This window comes from Electrona antarctica (genome assembly GCF_951216825.1).
Source record: "Electrona antarctica genome assembly, chromosome: 2".
Lineage (NCBI taxonomy): Eukaryota > Metazoa > Chordata > Actinopteri > Myctophiformes > Myctophidae > Electrona > Electrona antarctica.
Genome location: NC_136807.1, coordinates 5,394,901 through 5,417,845, shown reverse-complemented (window position 1 = coordinate 5,417,845; position 22,945 = coordinate 5,394,901). Strand labels below are relative to the sequence as shown.

The 22,945-nt window shown below is 43.3% G+C and overlaps 2 protein-coding genes across 2 annotated transcripts in view; one reads left to right on the top strand and one right to left on the bottom strand.

Moving 5' to 3' along the window:
* Positions 1–2,493: 2,493 nt before the first annotated feature.
* htr6 (5-hydroxytryptamine (serotonin) receptor 6) lies at positions 2,494–12,433 on the top strand (the record flags this gene model as incomplete). Its single annotated transcript, XM_079493431.1, has 3 exons — positions 2,494–3,444; positions 9,309–9,443; positions 12,077–12,433. 3 exons carry the CDS (start codon positions 2,494–2,496, stop codon positions 12,431–12,433), a joined length of 1,443 nt encoding a protein of 480 aa, XP_079349557.1.
* A 1,341-nt stretch (positions 12,434–13,774) lies between these two features.
* tmco4 (transmembrane and coiled-coil domains 4) overlaps positions 13,775–22,945 on the bottom strand; it is a 25,267-nt gene continuing 16,096 nt past the window's right edge. The window contains exons 9-14 of the mRNA XM_079525164.1: positions 22,244–22,405; positions 21,363–21,499; positions 19,646–19,730; positions 18,682–18,799; positions 16,410–16,527; positions 13,775–14,449 (exon numbers count right to left, since the gene is read on the bottom strand). Coding sequence (XP_079381290.1) covers positions 13,916–14,449; positions 16,410–16,527; positions 18,682–18,799; positions 19,646–19,730; positions 21,363–21,499; positions 22,244–22,405 — 1,154 coding nt within the window. The 3' untranslated portion in view covers positions 13,775–13,915. The remainder of the gene's footprint in view (positions 14,450–16,409; positions 16,528–18,681; positions 18,800–19,645; positions 19,731–21,362; positions 21,500–22,243; positions 22,406–22,945) is intronic.

Here is a 22,945-nt window from a genome sequence, read left to right as displayed (position 1 = left end):
CAATAATCGATACGATAGAAAACAAAAGCGTGAACCAGTTTTTGCATCGTCCAATATAGATATAGATATGTTCCAATACGTGCAATGTTTCTAAGATGAAAGAACGCGGTCTTGGTAACCTGATTAATATGCGCATTGAAATAATAATAATCCTCAGGTTCCTTACTGAGTTATTTCCTACAGTCAAGTTAGTATGTTTCTAATTGATGCTTTCTGATTGACGCTGCTCTGCGGCGACATGGGCATAAGGGCTAGGCTTGCATGCGGGCCCTTTGTCTAAGACATGGGCGACATGGGCATAAGGGCTACGCTTGCATGCGGGCCCTTTGTCTAAGACATGGGCGACATGGGCATAAGGGCTAGGCTTGCATGCGGGCCCTTTGTCTAAGACATGGGCGACATGGGCATAAGGGCTAGGCTTGCATGCGGGCCCTTTGTCTAAGACATGGGCGACATGGGCATAAGGGCTACGCTTGCATGCGGGCCCTTTGTCTAAGACATGGGCGACATGGGCATAAGGGCTAGGCTTGCATGCGGGCCCTTTGTCTAAGACATGGGCGACATGGGCATAAGGGCTAGGCTTGCATGCAGGCCCTTTGTCTAAGACATGGGCGACATGGGCATAAGGGCTAGGCTTGCATGCAGGCCCTTTGTCTAAGACATGGGCGACATGGGCATAAGGGCTAGGCTTGCATGCGGGCCCTTTGTCTAAGACATGGGCGACATGGGCATAAGGGCTAGGCTTGCATGCAGGCCCTTTGTCTAAGACATGGGCGACATGGGCATAAGGGCTACGCTTGCATGCGGGCCCTTTGTCTAAGACATGGGCGACATGGGCATAAGGGCTACGCTTGCATGCGGGCCCTTTGTCTAAGACAAATGTCTTCCTCGGGAGACAAATAATAAAGAACCTTGATCATTTGAACCAACTATGAGAACTTCTGTCTTGTCCTCGTTTAGTATTAAGAAATTCTCACTCAGACAGGTCAACAATGGGTCAAGGGCAGAGGGGTCATCCGGGGCTACAGAACTGATGATGTGTGTGTCCGAGACAAAGTCAGCTAGATTGACAGGTATGAGGAGAACAAAGACAGATGTATTAAGAAATACATCATAAAACATAAAAACTAACTCATGGCAAAACATTTCATGACAAATGATTAAAGAACTTAATGTAATGTAATTGTATGTGCATAAGAGCAGTCTAAGAATCATGTAATCAATCATGTTTTGTTTTTCTAGTGCTCGCCAATCACAAATTAATACATTTACCAATAAGGGAAAAAAAAAAAAGTTAGAATGTACACAGGAGTCATGAAAGTGAATTGAAACATTTAAAATTCGTTATGCATGAAAAGGGTATATTTGAAAGATAAAGCTATAGTCATTATGCATAACTTCTAATTAGCCCCAGATAAAACAAAGCTATATAGAAGCTGTACAATTACCATAATCCAAAAAGCACAAAAGACACACACCCACCATGTCCAGAATTAGCACTTGGTGGCTGTTATTGTGCATGGGCATGCATTAACAGCACACTCCTCCTGAGATGCTTTGCGCTGGGAGGCACGCTGGAGTGGCAGACACAGGGATTAGAACGAGCGGGGATATAACCACTCATAAGCCCTATTTTGTTTATACTTTGTTGTACTGCGGTATTACGCAGTGAAAATGGCCGATCTACAAACTAACAACGTGTTATGATGTGGTGCGTTATGAGCTTGTAGATCTGCTATTTTCGAGAAATGTTCAAACGTGGCTAAAGGTACTTTTACCCCGACTGTCATACTTTGAGAGCACTTATTGTGAACAAAGCCTGCGCTGAACACCACTTGTTCTCTTTTGTGCCTCAGAGTGTAAAAGAAATAAAAAAAATTCTAGGGTGAAAAAAATAGATTTCTGGCTGCAATGCAACAAAAGATGATCCAGTATTAGCAGAATGCCTCTGTGCGGTCAGGTGTAATACTGAAAACTGGTCCCCTCCACATTTTAAGTTGCCTCCTTTTCACCGGCTGCGTGCTCTCAAGCTCAGCTCAGTCAGAAGAACCCACATCTCTGCTGGCCCTCCCCCGGTCACTGTCATCACCGTGTGACACGCAGCTTAGAAAAACCCACCGTCTGCCACCGAATGTCTCACTCTGGCTGTTAGCCGTGGACGAGGCAGGGACGTGTTTGGTACGATGGGGGGGATGCTGAGGTGGTGGTGGTGGTTGTAGTGGACATTATCCACAGGGCACCAGGGGCGTTTTGCACCACCAAGGGATGACCTGGGAGCAGCAGTCCGGTTCACCTTCCCACAGAGAGTGACTTCTCAGTTCAGCGTTACAGTGGCTAGAATTCTCTCCACATCCTCCTTGAAGTAGCCTTTTTGATTGCGATTGTGTCAACTGGGAGCAGACTCTGCACAGGTTACTGTGCTTTTTAACACACGACGAGGAGGACTGGCTGAGGTGGAACTAAAGGAGCCGGCCGTCACTTCCTACCAACACCATGGGTGACCTCCCCTCAGCGGACCTGGATGGAGCAGCGGTGGGCATAGATGGTGTAAACCTACCATGGAGCCATAACGGCAGCGTTTCAACCAACAGCGCCTGGGGTGTTACTGGCAGTGGGCCCTGGTTGCTGGCGTTCATGCTGACCGTCATTATCATAATGACCACTTGTGGCAACATGCTGCTCATTGCTCTGGTGTTCGCCCATCGATCCTTGCGTTGCACCTCCAACTGTTTCCTGGTGTCACTGTTCCTCTCTGACCTGATGGTGGCGCTGGTGGTCATGCCTCCGGCCATGCTCAACGTGCTGTGCGGATCCTGGGTTCTGTGGCCGGGCTTCTGCCCCGTCTGGCTGTGCTTCGACGTGATGTGCTGCAGCGCTTCTATCCTCAACCTCTGTGTGATCAGCCTGGACCGCTATCTGTTCATTATCTCGCCGCTGCTTTACAAGCAGAGGATGACGCCTCCGCGGGCCCTGCTCCTGGTGGCGGCCTCCTGGGGCCTGGCAGCGCTGGCCTCCTTCCTGCCCATCAAGTTGAAGTGGCACAGCCTGGGCCACAGCAGCGGGCACGCTCCGATGCATGGCAGCCCAAGTGCCAACGCCAGCTCCTACTGGGACGCTCTGTACCCCGCCTCCTACTTCCAAATGTCACCCTCCGGCGGCCAGTCATTCCAGTGTCGCCTGCGGGTGACCCTGCCCTTCGCCTTGGTGGCGTCCGTCCTGACCTTCTTCCTGCCCTCCAGTGCCATCTGCTTCACCTACTGTCGGATCCTGCTGGTAGCCCACCGACAGGCGAGGCGGGTGGCGGCGCTCAGCCATCCTCCCTACCCACGTCACTCCATCGGGGAGCCTTCCCGGCCCCCATCGTCTGGGGCCGCCGCTGGGCACGCTCACCAGGACGGAGATGACTACAGTCACCCAGAGAATTCTGTATCCCGTAACGTACCGGTAAGAGAGAGAGAGAGTGTAATGTGTACATAAAAAGCCTGAGGTTTCTCTATTTTGAGCTGCTCAAAGTTACACAGCAGAATCCAGTGTTGATTTAACTCTGAGAACTTAAACGTGGCCAGGGAACACATTTGTCAGTATCATCTGAGCTACGAGGGCATCTATCCCCTTATGAGGCATTAGACAATGGAGATGGATTGCTGAGGTGGAGCACCACACCTACCATCAGCTCCTATAGTAGGCCTACTTGTTTAAGGCTCTTTTCAACTCTTTTAGTACTACCCCCTGGGCAGGGCCCTAATTAGGTTCTGAGAACCTTATCTGAAATGGAACTGTATGAACACCAATCCAGTCTAAAAGAGTCATTAGTTACATAAGCCTTGCTACACTGAGTTGGTGCTACCCAGGGTCAATAAACCGGTTCAAGTGCTCTACTGACCCAACTGGACATTGTGAATTAAACAAACACTCCAGATTTCACTGTGATTGGAGTGCTGATTGTCAGTTCACTCGCAGTACTTGACATACAGCGAGTGAACTGACAATCAGGAGCTGGATTCTACACTACAGAATAGTAGGGTAGTTAAAATCCTTTCATTTGCCACACTTCAAGAAATTAAAAAAAATACGCTCTTCCTTTGGAAGATCTGAGGAAGGGCTGCGGCCCGAAACGTTACCACATAAATATTTGGGAGCAGAAAATGGTGTGCGGATTTTTTTTCCTTTCTTGATTTGTGACTTTATTTGATCCAGCACCCAGCCTAATGAGCCTATAGGTACATAGATGTATGTGTGTTCTTTGTGGCTCTTTGTTCAGCCTCCTCTACCACTTGATTAGCCACACTGCCACATTAATGTGATGTCCTCATTAACAAGGTAGTATGCTCACTGAATACAGAAGGAGAGGAGAGGAGAATAGAATAGAATAGGAGGAGGCCAAGGATAACTGGAAAGGATAACTGGAAATCAAGGATAACTGGAAATCAAGGCTGAATCACATCCAGTTTATACTGCATGATAATTACTAACTCTACATGCAGAGTGGAGAATTCAACAAGTACTCTTAATACTAGCTGGAAAATGTTATTACCTGCCTTACTGTAAATGGTAAATAAATGATAAATGGTGCATTTATATAGCGCCTTTATCCAAGGCGCTTTACAGAGATTGTGCATTACATTCACCCATTCATACACCGATGGCAGCGGAAACCATGCAAGGCACCAACTAGCACATCGGGAGCAATTAGGGGTTCAGTGTCTTGTTCAACGACACTTCGACAGTAACTCTAGGGGAGCCCGGGTTTCGAACTGGCAACCTTACTGTTACCATCCAGACACTCTACCCCTGAGCCACCGCCGCCTTACTGTCTATTGATGGGAATCAAAACACAATTTGAAATTCTGATCGGCATTCATTGTATTTAGGAATCTAGGTCCAGGTAATAAGCTAGGTAGCTCATAAAGACACTGCTATCTTTTTATATGAAATCATTTGGTATTTATAATAATAGGTCCAACATTTGGACTTCATCGGGCCAATTAGCATCTACATAGGAAAGTCAACCCAAGCAGTTTGACTTACACATTTTATTTGTATAGAAAATATCAACAAGGCAATTCAAAGTCCTTCAAACAAGCTCAGTAAAAGGCTGCAGAAATAGAAAGTCATTCAGTTTGTAACATATAGTAGGGGGTAATACCGTCTGGAACGTTACGCGGCGGATAAAAGCATGAAATTTGGTACACATGTCCCTTGGGTCATCCTAAAACATCCCAGAAGGGGTGCCCAAAGAAATCTTAAACAGGAAGTGAGTTATTGACAAAATTCAAAATGGCCACCTAAACTGTTGACAGTTGACTCAAAAGACAACAAGAGAATCTCCAAAAAACATAATATTTCGTACACATGTCCCTTGGGTCATCCTAAGACATCCTAGAAGGGGTGCCCAAATAAATCTTAAACAGGAAGTGAGTTATTGACAAAATTCAAAATGGCCACCTAAACTGTTGACAGTTGACTCAAAAGACAACAAGAGAATCTCCAAAAAACATAATATTTCGTACACATGTCCCTTGGGTCATCCTAAGACATCCTAGAAGGGGTGCCCAAACAAATCTTAAACAGGAAGTGAGTTATTGACAAAATTCAAAATGGCCACCTAAACTGTTGACAGTTGACTCAAAAGACACAAAGAATCTCCAAAAACCATAATATTTGGTACACATGTCCCTTGGGTCACCCTAAGACATCCTAGAAGGGGTGCCCAAAAGAAATCTTAAACAGGAAGTGAGTTATTGACAAAATTGAAAATGGCCGCCTAGAGTGTTGTCGATTGACTCAAAAGACACCAAGAATCTCCAAAAACCATAATATTTGGTACACATGTCCATTGGGTCATCCTAAGACATCCTAGAAGGGGTGCCCAAAGAAATCTGAAACAGGAAGTAAGTTATTGACAAAATTGAAAATGGCCACCTAGATTGTTGGCGATTGACTCAAAAGACACCAAGAATCTCCAAAAACCATAATATTTGGTACACGTGTCCCTTGGGTCATCCTAAAACATCCTAGAAGGGGTGCCCAAAATAATCTGAAACAGGAAACAGGAGAGTTATTTACTAAATTGAAAATGGCCACCTAAAGCATGTGATACAAAAGAAAACTGATGGTTAATCCTTTTGAAGTGCTTAGTCAGGAATCAAACAGTTTTGCAGAGCTTGAAATATGCACATGTGTTCTGTATGGCAAGACAACTGACATTGAAAATGTTAATGATCTAAGGAAGGACCTGTTTGCTCAAAAATGTCTCTCAATGGAAAACATTCCTCCCACACAAGCTGCACTGCTACAACATTCAGATTGAGCAGTTTACCAATCTGGCTTTTGGTCTGAAATATGGACGGATTAAAGTTGCTGATTTGTGGACACTTTTATTCACACTCTTGCCAGAGGCTGTCTCTTTGTTCGAGAAAGACGGTGCCAGGATGCTGGTTTACCTTGCACAGCATTATGTCAATGTGCTGGTAGTTGCGAAATGGCACCCAGTTGCTAGAAGAAAATAAATAAGAAGATAGAGTCCAACATAAGCAACAAGATTAGTGCAAAATAACTAAGATGCAGAGAGTAAAATAACAATATGCAGAGTAAGATAAGATGCTGAGTAGAGTTAGATGAATAAAGATTCAAAGAGTAAAGTAAAGAAAATAAAAATAAAATAAATATGCTGATGTAGTGTAAATTTAAACATAATACACCAGGTTATACATTCTGCAGTTGTCAACAGTTTAAACATCCATTTAGAATTTCTTCTAATTTCTTCAACATGTATCACCTTTAGAAATAATAGGTAATTTTGGTAATAGGTCATTTGGGATTTTTCCTTTCCTTTAAAAAAAATCCTTTAATGGGCACCCCTTCTAAGATGGTGAGATACACCCTAAAGAGTGCGTGTACAAGATTTGTTGCTTGTATGGAGAGAGTAAAATAACAATATTCAGAGTAAGATAAAGATGCTGAGTAAAATAGATAAAGATATGCAGTTAGATGAATAAAGAAGATTCAAAGAGTAAAGTAAAGAGAAATAAATAAATATGATGATGTAGTGTAAATGTACCAGGTTATACAGACTGCAGTTGTCAACAGTTTAAACAGCCATTTAGAATTTATTCAACATGGCCCCTTCAACATGGCCCCTAAACAAATGCAAACAAACAAATAATCCCTTTTAGGAACGAGCACTATACGCTTTTATGATGTCTCTGCTTTAGGCGGTTATTTTTAATTGAGCAAAAAACTCACTTTTCATCTGTCAACAGCATAGGGTAAGCGGCCATTTTAAATGTAGTCAATAACTTTTCGAGATTCTTTAGTCGTCTTTTGAGACAATCGACAAAACTGTAGGCGGCCATTTTCAATATAGTCAATAACTCACTTTCTGTTTCGGATTCCTTTGTGCACCCCTTCTAGGATGTCTTAGGATGTCACAAGGGACATGTGTGTCTCTTGTATGCTTCTATGAGACTCTATAAGCTCTTTGAGACAATCGATAATACTGTAGGCAGCCATTTTCAATTTTGTCAACAACTCACTTCCTGTTTCGGATTCCTTTGGGCACCCCTTCTAGGATGTCTTAGGATGTCACAAGGGACATGTGTGTCTCTTGTATGCTTCTATGAGACTCTATAAGCTCTTTGAGACAATCGATAATACTGTAGGCAGCCATTTTCAATTTTGTCAACAACTCACTTCCTGTTTCGGATTCCTTTGGGCACCCCTTCTAGGATGTCTTTGGATGATCCAAGGGACATATGTGCTGAATTGTATGCTTCTATGAGATTCTATAGGCTTTTTGAGTCAATCACCAATAACACTGTAGGCGGCCATTTTCAATTTTGTCAATAATTCACTTCCTGTTCAAGATTGTTTTTAGCACCCCTTCTAGGATGTCTTAGGGTGACCAAATTGGTGCCAAATTGTATGCTTTTTGGAGATTATTTTGGTGTCTTTTGAGTCAACTGTCAACAGTTTAGGTGGCCATTTTGAATCTTTTACATAACTCACTTCCTGTTAAAGATTTTTTTGGGCACCCCTTCTAGGATGATTTAGGATGACCCAAGGGACATCTGTACCAAATTTCATGCTTGTATCGAGTGTATCGATTGTCATGCTTGTATCGATTGTATCGCGTAACGATTTGGCCATTTTTTGACAATAGGAGTTGTGCCCCAATAGAGGGCTTATCTCTGGTCATATGAAGATTTTTACAATATATTATCTATTGGTAATCATTCATATGGTCTTTTAAAAGTTTTTAAAAACAATTATATATTTTTGGCATTGACAATATATCACTCAGAAAGGGATTAATGTGGAAGGTCATCTCATTCCGAGTGGTTTTTAAGTCAGTTTTTGGCATTTAAAGTTGTTTAAAACATATTTAAGACATTTGTCAGGGGTTCTTTTTGCCAAATCTTTTAATATTAGTCTAATAACTATAAATGTGAAGGTTATACTTGGCACAATCAGTCAAAATTTCAGAATTATATCACCTTTAGGTATAATAGGTCGTTTCTGGCGGCCATTTTGGATTTTCCCCTAAAAAAAGCCTTTAATGTATTTAAAAATGTGGGCACCCCTTCTGAGATGGTGAGATACACCCTAAAGAGTGCGTGTACCAAATGTGGTGCTTTTATCCACCGCGTAACGATTTTAGCCATTTCATGACGGTATTACTCCCTACTAATATATGTTGTAACAGACATGCACCTATAACAACAATGAACTGCTTCTCCACATTTAGTTCTGACTCTGGGTTCAGAAAGCAGATCTGTACCAGCCCTGTATAATGTATCTAAAACAGGGGTGCCCAGACTTTTTTGACTTGAGAGCTACTTTCAAAATGACCAGCTCAACAAGATCTACCCACCGAAAGCGAAAACATTATAATACCATTGCTGAAAATGGCTTTGGAATAGCGGCGCTGGAATAGCGGCGCTGGCATTACATTTAAGACAAATGCACTTGGAATGGGAAATAGAGGGGGAGAAATGGAATATGTAGAATTTCTTCACTTTTTGTATTTAATTTGTAATTCTACCGACATTTGTGCACAGCAACACTCTTGAAAACAAAGTATTGCACTATGGGATTGAGCTGACAGGCCTTTTTTTAATCAATCAATCAAGTCAACTTAAGTGGCAGATGCCAAAAATAGTTTTTATATTTAAATTAAATATTATTTAGTGTCATATCATGTGGTCTACCTGCACAGTCTTTGTGATCTACTGGTAGATCACGATCTACCTTTTGGGCACCCCTGATCTAAAACCATCACATTACCCAGTGTGTTATGCTGTCCACAGTTGTCCATGAACACCGAGCGTCGTCTAGCACGCAGGCAGGGCCGGACAGCTCTGAAGGCCAGTCTGACACTGGGAGTTCTGCTGGGCCTCTTCTTCGGTGCCTGGTTGCCCTTCTTCATCACCAACATGGCTCAGGTCAGTAGTTCTTCAGTGCCTGGTTGCCCTTCTTCATCACCAACATGGCTCAGGTCAGTAGTTCTTCAGTGCCTGGTTGCCCTTCTTCATCACCAACATGGCTCAGGTCAGTAGTTCTTCAGTGCCTGGTTGCCCTTCTTCATCACCAACATGGCTCAGGTCAGTAGTTCTTCAGTGCCTGGTTGCCCTTCATCACCAACATGGCTCAGGTCAGTAGTTCTTCAGTGCCTGGTTGCCCTTCATCACCAACATGGCTCAGGTCAGTAGTTCTTCGGTGCCTGGTTGCCCTTCATCACCAACATGGCTCAGGTCAGTAGTTCTTCAGTGCCTGGTTGCCCTTCTTCATCACCAACATGGCTCAGGTCAGTAGTTCTTCAGTGCCTGGTTGCCCTTCTTCATCACCAACATGGCTCAGGTCAGTAGTTCTTCAGTGCCTGGTTGCCCTTCTGCATCACCAACATGGCTCAGGTCAGTAGTTCTTCAGTGCCTGGTTGCCCTTCTTCATCACCAACATGGCTCAGGTCAGTATAGAGACAGCAGCCATTGGCCCCGGATGTACTGTAACACAACACTGAGCTTATGGTGGGGTAGAATGTACAATGTAATAGTTAACAGAACATGCACAGGCAGTGATATCAGAGGATTTGACGAAACACTTGCTGAAATAAACAGGTAGGCATATACGTGTATATGGAACTAACTAGACCAGGGGTGGGCAACTGGCGGCCCGGGGGCCACATGCAGCCCCCACCTTCACTTAATGAAGGTAGCATGTTAATATCAGAATACTGATGAAGTATTTATTTCAGCTGTTACAATTCCAAACTCGCTTTAATTACTTCATGACTAGTATTAAATGACTATAGTACTTAATGACTAGTATTAAAATGTCTTTTTGTGTCCAATGTAGTTATGTTAACAGTTTATAAAGTTAACATAACTATAACTAAATGTATTTGAAATTAAAAAGGTTACTTTTCAGGATTCCAATTAAAAAATGGCAAAAAACTATTCAGGTTTTCAATTCAAATATAGTAAAAATAGCCGATCTACAAGCTCAAAACGCGTCGCAGTGCGACGCGTTTTGAGCTTGTAGATCGGCTATTTTTGCTACGACAAACATGCACTGTGGCCCCTCTGGAGTGAGTGTGGATAATATAGTGGCCCTCTCCATCGTCAAAGTTGCCCACCCCTGAACTAGACACAGGTGCAACTTTAAGGGACAATTAAACACAGGATAGGCCAACAGAACACAGGTGAACAAGATGGACCATATAGTGGACTGGATGAGATAAGACTGGTAATAACAAGGACAGACAACAGCAACACACTATAAAATAACAAATACAAATACTGACAATGACCCAGGTACAATCAATAAATGCCAAATCTAAAGTCTAATTGGTTAAATGAGAAAAGGAAATAGCTAAAGGACGTAAGATCTGTTTGTGAAAATTCGTGCCATGGAGAACCTTGGGGGAAATAGATTGTTCTGGGGATCCCATATATCGGACATTTGGAAAAAATATAATAAATAACTCTGGCAAAAGGGCCTTTCTGTGTGGAGTTTGTATGTTCTCCCCATGTCCCCTATAGGTACCCTCACAATATGCAGTAATCATGGTCTCTAAACCGGGGCAGCTGATGGAGGGGAAAAGGAACTGGTTGGAATAACGTGTTCCTTCCACGCGCTACGTCTAACCGGGGAAACTCCCCCCTGTCAGATGAAAAAAGAAGTTGCTCTCCCCAGGTTGGCAGAGAGTGTAGCGCCCAGGATTGTATGTATACTGTATGTATACAGTATAATATATATATATATATATATATATAGGTTTTTTTTTAGATATAGCCACCAACCACGAAATGTATAGTATAGGCCTACACAGTCCTGTTATTATAGTTATTATAGAAAAAAAGAGGTCCACATTCCAAAAACACTAAATGACACATTTGTATCATAGCAGGGGATTAAAAAAGCCTGCACTTTTAGCCAAAGCCAAAATGTTTCTGAGATTGTAAAAAGGAAGAACATCTGCAAGAGTAAACGGATTACAGAAAAACTGCTCCGTCTCAATTGGTAATTACACTTATCCTACCTTCCAGCTTTGAAGGACCCAGTCATTTGATGTTGCAAGTATGTCTGCTCAGACTGCACAGTCTGTGCGCCTCCTTCATTATTGGAGTAAGCTCTGCCTTCTGCTCCATCCGCATCCCCACCTCCTCTTGGCCTCCCCCTTCTCCCCATCCGCATTCTGCACTTCCCCACTTCCCTCATCTCCCACCTCACCTGCTTCGCTCATCTAGAGAGATAGCGAGATCGAATCGCAGATCTTGATCTAGAGATTGTACAGGAGCCTCCACTCCAACAGCTGACTCCACTTTCAATAAGGCTACCTACAGTTTATACAAAAAAGAGCAGTGTGCTGTGTATAACTTGTATGAAAGCATTAGATCTAATGCGTCAGCTTTTTTCATAGAGTAATAATAATAATTAATATCAAAATAGTCAGATTTCTCTTTAACCTTGTGTTACTCAGACACTTCAGCTAAGCTATATATATAAAGCATAACGTTCTACCACACAGCTCAACATCACTTTAACTTGGGTCCATTGGGTCTTTCTTTTCCCTCAGGCGGTGTGCGAGTGCATCCCCCCTGCGCTCTTCGACGCCATCACCTGGCTGGGCTATTGCAACAGCACCATGAACCCCATCATCTACCCACTGTTCATGCGGGACTTCAAGCGGGCCCTAGGGAAGCTCCTGCCTTGCTGCTCCTCACGCTCCCCTCGGAGACCCTCGCCGGCGCTCTCCCTGTCCCTCCGCAACTCTGGCGATCCCAACATCGCCAGCGATGTAGCGTCTCCTTCGGCCTCCGATGCTCCCCATCCCCCCGCCACGGCCACGGACGCTGTGAACCTGCTGGACGCTGAACACGCCGGGATGGAGATGCCTTTGCTCCTGCCCAACCAGGTGGACACGCTGGACTGACAGCTGGGTCAAACACGGAGAAGGACCAGGTAGACACGCTGGACTGACAGCTGGGGTCAAACACGGAGAAGGACCAGGTAGACACGCTGGACTGACAGCTGGGGTCAAACACGGAGAAGGACCAGGTAGACACGCTGGACTGACAGCTGGGGTCAAACACGGAGAAGGACCAGGTAGACACGCTGGACTGACAGCTGGGTCAAACACGGAGAAGAAGGGGATCTCCGAAAAGAGAGATACATAATTACTGCTGTCTACAGATCATGGGAACTCAATGTGGATGTTTGTTGAAAGAAACAATGTAAGAAAAAGTAGTACACAAAACACAATATAACATTTAATATGTATCACAGTATTAAAGTTGAAGAATTTGCTCCTTGAAAAATGTAATACTGTACATCTGGATCACATGACCTTAGAGATAATCTGTGTGAGTACCGATTTGTGTGAGTTGTAGCAAAAAGTGTGTTTTGAAGAAAACGCAGAAAACATGAAAAATGTATTTGGCAGAATTGGTTGGGGCATTGCTGGGAACCTGATTCAAAGAAGGAACAAACGCCAGTCGGCAGACAAACAAAACGGACAGGGGAGAAAACAGTCTTTGGACTCTCGGCCACACCTTAGGTCTTGCGGCGACAAACAGTTAATCATATCTGAGAGTGGCCAACAGTGTACAAAATGAAAAACAAGGCAATATGGCAGCGATTGAGCAAGAATTGGATTTTTTTGCCTACAAAGGCAGAGCAATTACTTTTTGGTGAGAACTAATCAGTATGCTGCTGTGCGTAGTGGCAAACTCCAGCCGGTATGGAAAGATTGAGAGCTTTTCTCAATTTTCTCAGAAACTAGCTAAAAGACAATACTGACAAAATATTAACACTATTATTTTCACAGTCTAGCTGAATTACAGCTATACATTAAATTAAAAAAGTAACTCAGGGTTAAAAATACACAAGTTATTGAATCACATTTTTTCACTTCAAGTTGTTTATGATTTCTCATAAATTATCACCAATGGAATGAACAATTGCTCCCATGATGCTGAAAAGTCATGTTCACAGGAGTTGAGTTTACAAGGGGGTATAGTAGCAGTTTCCAGGGTTCTTAACCCATTTTGGGGCGGGAACCCTTTTTGGTGTTAGCATTATGTAATGCTTTAGCTATTGAAAAATAGCAGATCTACAAGCTCATAGCGCGCCACCGAGTGGCGCGCTACGAGCTTGTAGGTCTGCTATTTTGGAAAAATCGAAGAACCACTGACATAGAAACATAGCCTTTTCAGAAAACTGTCAGGATGTAGAAGACATTTTTAGAACCTGATCTCATGTCAAAATGGGTTAATGGCTTAAATAGCTGCAATAGTCTACAATTTCCCAAAATACCTGCTGGCGAAAGAAATGAATGGACAGTAGTGGGGGGGTATCAAAAGCAGAGGCGTGGACCCCCCCCACCCCAAAACAAATTGAACCCTGGCTGTTCCTACTACGTGTGATCACGTTTGTTTGGGTGTGTGAGTTCACGGGTCCAGGCCGTATCCTCCCAGCTCCAGGAGGACACCAGGTCGTTGTCGGAGCTGGCCTCTTCAGCACCATCACAGTCACTGCTGAAACCTGCGTGTGTGACATCAGAGTCACGGTCCTCTGCAGGATGAGTCAAATTACTACCAACTCCCCTTTCAGCTGCACCGTCTGCATCGTTCAGGGAATCCAACAGATCAGAGATATCAGGGATATCCCATGCGTTGTCCACATCCTCTGCCTCCATCTCCTCTGTCTGCTCTCCGGTGTCTTTTGTGCCAGTCTCACCGATCCCCGCTGAGCTACACTGAACGGTTTGCCTCTTGGCCACTTGCTCCTCGAGGCAGTCGTCAGCAATGTCCAGCAATTTCCCTTCCGTTATTGTTACTGACCGAGGAAGCCGACCGGAGGCCGAAGCTCTCGGTACCTCTCTGGTGGGCACACCCACCGCCACCAAGATGGTGTCCATCTGACGCATGTAGTCCAAGTGTCCCTTCACCTGGGAAGCACACAGACAAACTGTTGGGAGTCTTCTTGAAAAGGAGGGGACATTTTAAATGTAACATTCTATTCTATTCTCTTTCTACTTTCTATATATTCTACTTATGATTCTGCATATCTTAACCTTTTGATATCACAGTTTATCTGTTTCAAATATGTGCCCAAATATGTAGTTCCCCCCCCCCCCCCTCTCCCAATCCCCATGGTTATCAGTTATCAGTTGGTTGAGCGTCGCAGTCCCACCCCCTTTCATGACGACGAGAGCCCCTGAAGAGAATTCCCCATTCATTTTCCTCATAGACTTTTCTAAAAGTATTTATTTGACCTGAGATCAGATTCTAAAAATGTCTTCTACATCCTGACAGTTTTCTGAAAAGGCTATGTTTCTATGTCAGTCGTTCTTCGATTTTTTGAGTGGTGTAAACCACTCCTACGACTGGCTTTGTTAGTTTACGTGTCTGTCTGTCTGTCTGTCTGTCTGTCTGTTCGTACCAAAAACTGAGCATGGTTGCTACGGTCACCCAGTTAACCCGGGTGTGATTTCATTACGTCAGACATTACGTCAGACCACAGCTGATCAGGCTATATAAGACCTTACACCACTCAGTTCACACGGGTGTGATTTTTCAAAAATAGCAGACCTACAAGCTCGTAGCGCGCCACTCGGTGGCGCGCTATGAGCTTGTAGATCTGCTATTTTTCAATAGCTAAAGCATAACATAACACCAAAAGGGGTTCCCGCCCAAAATGGGTTAAAGACGTTTACGCCGCGGACAAAGCCAACTTGGCTCGTGACAAATCATGACAATAAACACAATGTTTTGGGCCGATCAAATAATTGGAAAGAAGAAAAAAAAGGCAGGGTACAACACTTTTGGTTTTGGTTTTCTTCTTCCCAATTATTTGATCAGCCCAAAACATTGTGTTTATTGTCATGATTTGTCACGAGCCAAGTTGGCTTTGTCCGCGGCGTAAACGTCTTTAAATAAATACTTTTAAAAAGTCTATGGGGAAAATGAACGGGGAATTGTTTTCCGGGCCTCTCGTCGAGGGACGAGGGACTATGAGGCTCTATAGTGCGGAGACATTCAGACCAAAATGACCCTCCTTAAGACAAATGTACAGTTCCTGCTTTTAACAGAGGATAGATAGTACCAAACCACATGCAACAATGAAATACATCATACAATACAGTATATTTCAAAATGTACAGAAAGATACAAATATATTTTAAAGAATACATTATGGCTTTGAAAAACATTCTGACATTTTAAAGAATACATCATGGCTTTGAAAAACATTCTGAAATTGTATTTTCAGGATCTAAAATGTATGTTCAAATGCATTATACGACTGTAGTACTGAAGAATGTAGCTTGAGCACGTTTTAACCCATTTTGGGCGGGAACATGGTGTTAGCATGGTGTTATCATTATGTTATGCTTTAGCTATTGAAAAATAGCAGATCTACAAGCTCATAGCGCGCCACCGAGTGGCGCGCTACGAGCTTGTAGGTCTGCTATTTTTGAAAAATCGAAGAACGACTGACATAGAAACATAGCTTTTTCAGAAAACTGTCAGGATTTAGAAGATAGTTTTAGAATCTGATCTCAGGTCAAAATGGGATAAAAGAATGTATTGGGTACAGTTGTGTTGTCACACAGGAACATGCATACTGGCTCTCTGCCCCCCCCACCAGTCACGCACTGACCCCTAATTATTATGCAGATGCCAGCCTGCTAGCAAACAAATGTCCCCAACGCAACAGATGAATTATGTCAGTTTGACGCAATACTGTAGCAGCCAGTGGCATTTACGTTGTATTATGTTAGTAACCTCATGTTAGTCATTATGTTGATTAAGTTGGCTATTCACATGAAAGCATTCTTAATTAAAAACAAGCTCCCAATTTCCAGGGCACTCATTCTCAAAAAGGCTCTGTAATGAGTGGTGACTCACCACGGAGGACAGATCCACATTGACGATGCGTCGGTCGTCTACGTTGACTGGCTGTAGCCCGGCGACAGAGAGCTGTGCAGCTGAGCTCCGATACAAGAACCCCAGGAGCCAGTCTCCCCTGATACAGGGATGAGAGACACGAGGGAACATTACACATAATCTGTAAATATGTGGGGGACCCACCCTGGGCTTTGGAGGTGACCACATCCTATGCATCCTAGGGCTGGATGATATAACAAAAGCCCCAATTTTATATCGCTTTTATTATTATTTATTAAAGGACCAAGCAGTCCTGAAAGGACTTGGTCCTTTTTTGGAATTGTAATTTATTTTCTTCCGCCAAAAATAGCAGTTCTGGCTGAACCGTGCAGTCGGTTTTCGCGAAATTTGGAGATATGGTAGAGGGCCATGCCAAACGGTGAGGATGCGAAGCCCACAACCATTGGCCAAAGGGTGGCGCTATATTGAAAATGCAAACTTTGACCACGCATAGCTCATGAACCGTTTGACCGTCGTCAATGAAACCTCGACACACATATGAGTCTCCTCATGCCGAACAAGTTCCGTGCTGTTACTTTTGACCTCTGACCTCTAGATCACCCCGCCATTTTGAATTATATGAAAATCAATTAAAATGGATCTTTGATCAAAATGCACGAAAACTTCTACACGTGAACTTTGGACCTATACGGACATGGGAAAGTATAGTACGTTTTTTGAAGTGAAAAAATGAAGGTTTTATCAGCCAATGAAAATTGCTGTTTTGTGAAATTTTGTCTTTACTTTGTTCTGTTGTAGTGCCTGTGGCTTTGCTGACCTCTGCTGGTCTAAAGTGCCTCACCTGTCAATCACCTGAGAGTTCTGGCTGCCACACCCTTAGTCAGCTGTTCTTGATTAGTTGCAGGCTATATAAGTGGACCTGTGGCCAGCAGCTCATTGTCTCCCAAACACCCAAACTGAACAGTTGTGTTCCCTTTTTGTTGCTGTTATTAGTTAAGTTTCAGATGGGCTGGTCGTAAGTATTCTTGTCCATCAGTCCCTGTTTTGCAATGCAGGATTTTAAATAAATGTGTAATATCTTTGTAAACTTTTGATCTGACTTTGTGTCCTTTTATGTTAGCCCTTGGTTGAGCCAAGTTTAAAGGGCCGTAACAATGCTAGAAACTGATTTGTTTAGTGAGAAACATGTATAAAGAACTTGATCCTGATCAAATCAGGTTCTTTACTCATGAATTGATAGATTATTTGATGTTGTACAACAGTGATTTTGAAACAAAGACTGATTTGGACACCTGGCCTTTCAGTTCAGGTTTTTTGTGTCCTGAAAGGATTCCCTTGCATGGATGGTTCTGGTACCGGATGGTACCCAGACCTGGCGAGCCGACCCGGAACTCTGAACCCCCCAACCCCCATTGTTTAGATTTAGCTATTGAAAAATAGCAGATCTACAAGCTCATAGCGCGCCACTGGCGCGCTACGAGCTTGTAGGTCTGCTATTTTTGAAAAATCGTGGAAATATTTATTTCAGAAAACTTTTTTAATTTTGAGGTCAGGCCTAAATGGGTTAATCTGTTATTATATCCAATAAGAAGTGGTACAGGTGAAAAATGACAACATAACATCCAGATTGCAGCGCAACTTTGACCATGCACGTTGGGTCTTAGGATACCGGCGGTAAATCACTTATTTTGATGGTCTTTCATAATGACCAAAGACGTTGCATTTTGATGGTCTTTCATAATGACCAAAGACGTTGCATTTTGATGCACAGTGTTGCACAGTCCGTCCCAAAGGGCTTCTGTAAAAAAGAGCCTAAAGGTGGTTGCACACCGGCCGCGTTTTTCCGAAAACTGATGGAGAAACGGCGCTAAAAATCCGAATTCGCATCCGATTCGCGCCCGGTGTGTGGAGACCTTTAGACCCAGCACGCATGCTCTGAGCTGCGGACCGCTCTGGATGTTGTTTTTATTTATTTGTGCCTCTACCACTGGTTGTTGAATATAATAAAATCAGATTACGGAAATGCGCTGGTCCAGAATTCTCCTTTAAAGTGGCTTTAACCCACTTAGGCCTAACGTTGAAATAAATAAAAAGTCTTCTGATAGGATTACAGTTCCTACTACGTGCAGTACAGATAATGTCTCATGACGAGTTTAAAGTGATGCTGCTCCTTGTGCTATTATGGAGCCATTATGGTTATTATGGTGTCATTATGGAAATTATGGTGTCATTATGGAAATTATTACATTACGGAGATCCCCGTCATTTTTACCTGCAGTAGCCGTTTACGATCTTGCCCGCCACTACTTTGGCCATTTTCTCCCAGGCCTTCTCTGAGCCGTCGACAGGAGCCCCCAACAGAACCACATCCTCCACTACGCCTTCACTGCCTAGGAAACCAAACCACATCATAAAGGTTTCCGTACAAAACAGACACATGAAATAAACAAATCCTCCCTTTTTATGCTTAACATATTATGCTTGTTTTTTTATGGCTGGAATAGACGTTCAGTGGCCATGGGCTTATAAGATAATCATGACATGGAAACAGTAATTAATCTCAAAGCAATCATTTCCAAGCATCCTTTACAACCTGAGCACCTCAGATCTCAAGGGGGAATTATTATCGCATTGTGCAAAACTGCAGGGTGTAAGGCAAGCACAGGTGCTATTAAACATGTTTCAGTTTAAAAGCACATTTCCATTGGGTGAATTCTACACAATTCTACTTGAGAAACCAATAGAGGAAACCGTTCCAGTGACCCTTACAGGTCCATGTGGTTGTAACTCAGGTCCGTTTCATAGAGAGGGTTTAAGTGGTTAAATTAACCCATTTTGGGCGGGAACCCCTTTTGGTGTTAGCATTATGTTATGCATTATGTTATGCATTATGTTATGATCTACAAGCTCATAGCGCGCCACCGAGTGGCGCGCTACGAGCTTGTAGGTCTGCTATTTTTGAAAAATCGAAGAACCACTGACATAGAAACATAGCTTTTTCAGAACTGTCAGGATGTAGAAGACATTTTTAGAATCTGATCTCAGGTCAAAATGGGTTAAAAGCACATTTCCATTGGGTGAATTCTACACAATTCTACTTGAGAAACCAATAGAGGAAACCGTTCCAGTGACCCTTACGGGTCCATGTGGTTGTAACTCAGGTCCGTTTCATAGAGAGGGTTTAAGTGGTTAAATTAAGAAGGTTTTACTGTGCAGTGGACTAGTAGTGGACATACCTTTCTCATTGGCAAGCTCCTGCAAGCAGAAGTAGATGACCCTGGCTCCCAGACTGAAGCCTATGAGGCTGACGGGACGCTTCCCCTTGAAGTGCACAGAGATGGAGGCGGTCAAACAGATGTAGCGCTTTGATCCAACAGCCTACATTTCGCCCTCCTGCTATGAATTCGCTCCACATTCGCAGTCCCGAAATCACGCCTCTCAAAGCCAAGTGGTGTCATTTCAACCGGCCACACTTTCAACTTGTTTCATGATCCTACGCTGTAAATGTAAAGATTCGTGCCATCTGTCATCTGAGTCCAAAGAGTGAGGTCATTGGTGTTGGATGTTTAGTTGTCCCTGTTTCCCCATGAACCACAGACCAAGAAGTTCTTGAAGTTTTCCCTTTAATATCGGCCTGTAGTTCTTGGTCCAAGAACTACAGGCCGATATTAAAAGGTATATTCAGTGATTCGACTTAATTCAAATATCACTTATTTTTTCTTTTTTTCTGGATAATCCTCCCTACTATAGAGTGTGCTGACCATATAAGGAGTTCCTCCCTGTCCCCAGTGAGCCTCTGGGGTCAAAAAACCCTAGTTTCAGTTTTGGTGGCGGGTGGCAAAACCTTCATCCAATCAGGATGAGAGGGGCCTTCCTCCAATCATGATCGAGTGGGGGCGGGCCTTGGTGCACATGCTGTTGGCCTGTTGCACTTCCCCCCACTGTAGAGCGTGCATGTGCACATTTTGTTACCGGGGCGGACTGGGTGGTTTTCCAAATCACCCAAATCACTGAATGCTCCTTTAAAGGGAAACTTTGCCAGTTCATAACCTCAGTCAGACTGTTCTGATGTCAGATTTGATACAGTATTATAGATTGGGAAACCATATGTGACTAAATTTGACTGAGGGACTGCCATTGGATTTTTTTGAATTTTTGTTTTTTCATGTCATATGAAAGCAGGGAATCATAGCTTCAAATTGACATATTGGTTGTTCAGTTTGGCCCACTAGTTTTGGAGATATGGCTTATAGACTAATGTCTTGCAGAAAACAGCGAGTTGAGAAAACAGGCTTGAAAGGTTCACTTTTGTGGTCTAACATTACACCTAGCTACATGTTTAAGCATTTATTTCATATTTACATGTCTATTTCAGCTCTGACACTTATTTCAGACATGCTCTAGTATGTGAAGAGTCTGCCTGTGCTATAAACTCATTTTGGAATTTGCGCGATGGCAGTCTCTCAGTCAAATCTGGTCACATATGTGCAATGTTTTCTGGTAACAACTCAATAAGACTGCAAGGACATTTTTGGTGTCATCCTTTTAGACCAAGTGTTTGACTGCATGCACTAGGTGCTGTTTGAACTTCTGTCTAATAAAGTATTCATAGAAGGAGAGAAAAACGATCACTCTCAGTCTAAATAATGCAGTTTACCGGATGCACGGCTTGCGAAAAATCACTTTAATGGAGAAATAGCCTGCACTCCGAAGTCCTTCTGGTACATTTATTTCATTGTGCAGCACGGACAGACAAATCAAATCACAAATCACAACACGTTTCGGCGTCAAGCCTTCCTCATTACACGCTGAGGAAGGCGTGACACGAAACGCGTCCGTGATTTGTCTGTCCGTGCTGCACAATGAAATAAATGTACCAGAAGGACTTCAGAGTGCTGGCTATTTCTCTGTTACAGTAATAAAGTATTCAATCAATCAAAGGTGGTGTTATACCTGATGTCTGCTTATGAGAACGTGGGCCAGGTGTTTGCCCACCTCTGCAGAACGGCTGAGACAAACAGACCAGGGGTTGTCGATGACACTGGCTGCTGCCAGCAACGACGCGGGCCATGTCAGAGCCGTCACGATGCCTTTACCAGGGAACAAGGACAGACAATGATTGGTTGACAGACATAACTATCATACAGTCAATAGTGACAATGGGATACACTCATGCGTATGTGCCATTTTGGAAAGAACTTGGGGTGTTACTGCTACTGCTACTAAAAACATAATAATAATAAAAAATAATAATAATAATAATTAAAAAAAAATAATAATAATAATAATAATAATAATAATAATAAAATAAAATAAATAAAAAATAAAAATAAAAATAATAATAATAATAAAGGCTCTGTTCCATTCTGGTCAAACAGAGTCAGGGTGCTACTATTGTGCAAGTTCACTCACTGGAAACACTCTGCTACACTAGTGGGTCTCAAAGTGTCTTTGAGTGGGTTCCAAATGGCCCCATACGGGCCTGTAACTCTGAGTGTGCAAATGGAACCAAATGGACCCATTTGTACACTCTCTGAGTTATGGTGGTCCTTGAAATTAAAGCGTTTGAGAACCGCTGTACACTAAATGGAACCGAGCCTTAATTAGTATCATCGGTAACACCTGTAGAAGTATGGAAGAGTTATTCTGTGTGCATAGAGCCCATTGCTCCTGAAACCACTTTGCAGAAGGAACGGCTTTTCAAACACAATGCCATCATATCCAGCACTGTACACGCAGATTCATAATCACACATCTTCCCCTCCTGCTAAGTGCTTATAACTACGTAAGCCTTAATGGTGGTTGATTGGTTTCCAGGAACAGGCCAGTCCTACCTGACAGGATGGTGTATTTCAGAGCTTCCTGGGCCATCATGCTGACAAAGCCGTCCAACAGGGAGGTCATGGCTGAGCCCAGGTCTCTGAGGAAGCGCGACTCCCACACCAGGCAGTACTGCTCGCCACTGTCCAGGCTGCACCACGGGGCCTGGAACGAGTCTACAAGGGTTTTGTAGATTAAATAATCTTCCAAAGATGAAGGATTGACAAAGTTCTTCAGGGTGAAGTATTGAGAATGTATTAAGAAGATTCAGCAGAGTAACAACATACAGAGAGTGAGGAACAGGCCTCCTTGCCTATTCCAGCAGCCCCTCCGGGTGCAAGCAAGCCTCCCCAACCCCATTATCAGAGTCTCAGACAGGTCTTATAGTCTTGTCTTAACAGAGATGCTATACTGAATGTCCATATAAGGATCTGCGCTAAACATAAGGGCGACAGACAAATAGTACACATTCGCTGACATAGTGATAGTAAGCATGGAGATATGTCCGGTCAGCTGTTAGATTGACAGCTGCAGTTGAGCCAGAATGAGCATATTGGTGAACAATGAGACTAAATGGAAGGCAGAGAAATACACAATAATGCATATATTTATCTATTTGGCATGCTAAAATGTCCATTACAGGTGCATGGGGGGATTCAAGATTGAAGTGGTTTTTTGTTACATCTTGTACGAGTACGAGTATATACATAAGAGTG